The sequence below is a fragment of the Wolffia australiana genome, chromosome 2, assembly GCF_029677425.1.
Source record: "Wolffia australiana isolate 7733 chromosome 2, ASM2967742v1".
NCBI classification, from domain to species: Eukaryota; Viridiplantae; Streptophyta; class Magnoliopsida; order Alismatales; family Araceae; genus Wolffia; species Wolffia australiana.
In genome coordinates, this window is record NC_135836.1 from 11,564,357 (window position 1) to 11,568,786 (window position 4,430).

At 40.2% G+C, this 4,430-nt stretch overlaps 1 protein-coding gene across 1 annotated transcript; it reads right to left on the reverse strand.

Moving 5' to 3' along the window:
• Positions 1–2,572: 2,572 nt before the first annotated feature.
• Positions 2,573–4,170, reverse strand: LOC144716838 (GDSL esterase/lipase At5g37690-like). The gene is made up of 5 exons (XM_078592089.1): positions 3,872–4,170; positions 3,642–3,757; positions 3,315–3,554; positions 2,984–3,233; positions 2,573–2,912 (listed from the first exon to the last, which is right to left on the reverse strand). Exons 1-5 carry the CDS (start codon positions 4,119–4,121, stop codon positions 2,710–2,712), a joined length of 1,059 nt encoding a protein of 352 aa, XP_078448215.1. The 5' UTR covers positions 4,122–4,170; the 3' UTR covers positions 2,573–2,709.
• Between the last annotated feature and the right edge of the window lie 260 nt (positions 4,171–4,430).

The following is a 4,430-nucleotide window of genomic DNA, read 5'->3' on the forward strand; positions in this document are numbered from 1 at the left end:
GCCAAATGTTGATGACACTAGCTAAGAAAAAGTTAGGGGCACCTACATTCAAGGGTGATGATGTAGATGGGTGGATCGGAGGTATGGAGAGATATCTCAGAGTACATACGATACCAGCTGAAGATAATGTTGAATCAGTGATGCTTTATCTTGAAGGACAAGCCTTGAAATACCTTTTTTAAGACTGAATGATGTCAAGTTTCAAATCAATGCGAGATTCAATGATTCATTGTTAGACAACATAATGAATCGAGTCTTATATATCAAACAGATCAGATCAGCAAAAGAGTACCGAGATGAATTTGAAAGGTTATGCTTTTACTTACTTCCAATTGCGGAATATATCATGATGAGATGAACTTGAATATGGTAAATAAAACCAACATGCTTTGATCTCATGTGACCCTACAGGTCCATAGATCATTCTAGAGATCTGATTTGATTCCTAATTTATGAATATGATTTTACTATGACCTACGAGTTCCTAATTATGCGATTCTAAACCGTCTTAGTATGTGTGTACCAAAAAATTTATGAAGATGATTGAGTATTCAAGATGGGATCGTGTGGCCTTGTTATAAGGGAAGACAACTCAATGAAGACGATGCGAGAAGTCCTTGGCGAAGGCATGAAAATATCATAGAAGACTTCTCTGATAATTTTTGAACGCCTTAGTACAAACTCAAATGACCGATTAGGGTTTGACTATTAACAATACCAAAAGTCATCCTATGATCATCAAGTGGATAAGGGATTATACGTACACGGGAACCGATGATGACAGACATGTTCCATGAATGAGTTGATACACACTCCTTTGTATCGTCTAAAACACAAGGTGTAGCTTTTTGAAAAATATATGATAAGCTTATAATAGAGAGTCTTTACCTAAAGCCTTCTAATAATCTAAAAATATTGAAAACCCTAAAATAATGAGCATGCCAATTTGGGGCACCTGCCTTTGATCTCTCTTCTTTAGGGGCCTCCTATCGCATAGTGTCTTGGGTAAATAGCAGATTGTCCTAGATTGATGTCATCACTAACCAAGTAGGAGACGATGATATTCGATGTGCATAGGCCTAGAGGGCATAGACGTGTACAACTTGTGATGACTTATTCACGGAACCAAAAGGCAAGCATATTTTAGCATGTATGAGATGACCGATGATGGATATTATGTGGCCTATATGTGAATCCCACTTTCCTTCAGTTCATCCCCCATAGACTAGAAATAGGGGCACTACTTTTGACATACCCATTCAAACATGATCCCCCCCACCAACCCAGGTTCTATTTCATTTACAACATCCTACCTTCTAGTCAGAATAGATAGTGAGGAGATCCATTTGGGGTGGTATTGGTCGAGAGAAAAATAATGTTCGGGAGATTGCATAGATGCTTGTAGAGTCTGGACACATGAATAGCCTGAAAAAGCTCATACAAGGGACTGAGTGACAGGGGAATTTTCAACACAAGGAGATGTGATAATACTCCTTATCTAAGATTGAAATTTACTGAAAAATATTTGTCTAACGTTCATTGAAAATGATTAATGAAACCTTTGACTGACATTGAGTCTTATGTAAAGTGATATCGAGATTTCAACAATATCAGAAGATCCAATATAAATTTCAATTTCTTGTTTGCAAAATTGACCCCTACATACATGAAAACTTCAACTCACATTCGTCTGCAATAAGTAACTTGCACAGTCAATCTCTTATTGCAAATTTTGCTTTGTGCATAGATTGTCTGCATTAATTCTAAGATCTAATTTGTCAATTTTACATTTGAAGTAATTTGAGCACTAGAAACGTTTTGCTATTTTGCTCGTTGCCATACCATTAAACTTTTGAAACTCTATATCTATCTGAAATTTTCTTTTTTATTCTACTTGTCTGATCTTAGGACTCGATATTCTTTTCGAGTCCTGATAATTTTGAAGTACATGATTCATTAATTAAAAACTCTGAAGTTCTTTGATAGCAAATCAAATCTTTGATAGCAAATCAAATCTGGAATATAAGCTTCTAACCTGCTCTGGAAGTAGTGAATCAAGACTCTGAATTTTGCAAATTCTTATATCACCAGCGATTTGATTATGTTTACTACGTCACTCTGAAATTGAATTTTCATATCTGTCGTCTGTGAAATATATATAATATAATCGCTGCATATGTAACCCTCTGAATTTATATTATTTATACGGTAATGAACTCATATAGTCGATTTCTTGTTTAAGATTATATTTTGTGTATTAATTGGCCTCCAAGGCTAATGTCTGATAAATCAACTTTGGCATTCTGATCATTTTAAATTTCAAAAGAAGTTTCGTTGATTTCTAGTGAGGTTCAATTTAATCGTTTTGTTTCGCACATTTTACCTTTTGTGGGAAAAGCTTTATTATGGTGTAATCCCCTTAATAGAATATAGATTCCTTTTTGGAATCAACATTAGACAAGACTACCGAGTGGTTGAGTTAGAAGATAGCGGACTTTGTTTCCGGAAGCTGTCCTGTCCACAGCTAGATTTCGTCACCAGACTAGGCGTTCTGGTCGAATGGACTCTGCAATAGGTTGAAATTTATTTCCATTTATTTGTATAGTGGCGGGAACACATTTTGGCGCACAACATCTCTCTGTCGCTCTCTTTTATTTCTTACTCCCCCCTCTGACTGCAGAGACGATAGGGGGCTCGTCGTCCTTACCGTCAAACAAACGCCAGTTGATAAATAGTCTCCGGAGAGGCATACTGACTACCTTGAAATGCCGCTTCATTTATCTTTTTGAACAGAGCTTGGGTGGGGTGAGCCTCGTCCCAGTAGAAGTACGCATCCCTGTTCGAGCAGTAGGCAGCGTTCGGCTTGCAACCAGTATAATTGCCGCAGCACCCGCTGACAATATTGGTGAGTCCTTGAAAAGAGCGGAAAAAATCTTTCAGTTCCATGCTCATACAATAGATGACCAGGTATGGTTATTCTTACCATATGTAACCGGGTCGGAAGAGACAAGGGACACGAAGTCAAAGACGTTGACAAAGGAGTATCGAAAGCCGGAAAGATTGGCGGCTAACTCTTGCAAGGCAATCAGTGTGGCGCTGTTAAACTGGCGAGAAAGACTGTTGATGTATTCCACACATCCGCCTGAGGGGACTGTGACGCGAAGTATAGGGATGCAGCCGATGAGGCCGGACCCAAACACGAGGAACTTCCTCGCTCCGAGATTGTAAAGAGTCTGCCATGACAAATAGTAATTGAAACCTTTTAACTGGTTTAATGCACGAGAGAATAGAGGGAATGGGGCAGAGACACAAACCTGTAACTGGTTTTTGAACTCGTTGGTCAGTTGCACGATGAACTGGTCCTGTAACGTCTGACCCTGAACGCCGGAGGTCACATAATACCTTATAATGTCATTGTTCCCAGTGCTGAAGATGAAGATGGACCTGGAGAGGTAGATCCCAGCTGCAAGACCGCCGATTCCGGTCGTCAATCGTGATCTGATTTCCTGGAAATTTCTCACCTGCTGGTTCTGGGAGATGGAGGAGCCTGCCCCCTGATCGGTCCACCAAAAACCATGTAAGTGATCAATAATCAAGAATTTAAGATAAGCGACTCTGCGATGAGCTCAAATGCGATTTACCGTGGCATCGAAGATACCAGACCCCCCAGACGCGAAGTTCACGCCGCGGTAGGCCTGAACATCATTGACTATGGAGATGAACGTTGGAGGGCTTTGCAAGAATCCGAGTTTCTGTGCTGCGATTACAATAAAGTCACATCTTAGCCAGACGATGGTGAATTAGGATTATGAAGCCATTGTTAAACCTTTTCAAGAGCGAGAAGAAGAAAAAGATGGTGAATCAGGATTACCAAAAAAGTCAATGCCTATGAAGCCATTGCTGAACCTTCCCGTGGGCGTGCCGCCGGGAAAGTCGACTCCGTAAGGGGGGAAATTTGCCTTCGAGATATTTGATTCCAAGAAGTTATTGTTTCCTACATCGATTGTGGAATCCCCGAATACGTACAACGCCGTAATGACGGCATTAACCATGATTGCCCTAAAGAACACCGCAACGACGAACGCCAATTTAATATGAATAATTCTCGATTTTCTCTCCATTCTGCTAGATAGAACAAGTACTCGATCGCTTCCAGGATATCCTAAATGGAGGGGGGGATGGGTCATATTTATAGGCTGTGATTTAACGAGGATTACAAATAGAGATGATGCACAACTACACGCGAGACTGATTAAGACAGTTAACTCCCCTTTCGGTGCCTTGTTGACCAGGAGTGGGGACGTGAAGGAGTTCTATAGAATCTTGGGTCAACGAAGCGCCTTAATTCTTTCGTAACAATATTTCTTTCCCCAGCATAGTTAAACTGCGAAAGTAATCCCAGCCAGGGTCAGAGATATTCGAAAACGACC

Bases quoted from the DNA above. Each gene is read 5' to 3' on its own strand.
- LOC144716838 (XM_078592089.1), bottom strand. From the start codon at position 4,121: ATGGAGAGAAAATCGAGAATTATTCATATTAAATTGGCGTTCGTCGTT. The intron at 3,758-3,871 runs GTAATCCTGATT...TTGTAATCGCAG, and splicing joins CATAGGCATTGACTTTTTTG to CACAGAAACTCGGATTCTTG. The intron at 2,913-2,983 runs GTAAGAATAACC...GCTCTTTTCAAG, and splicing joins TTCCGACCCGGTTACATATG to GACTCACCAATATTGTCAGC.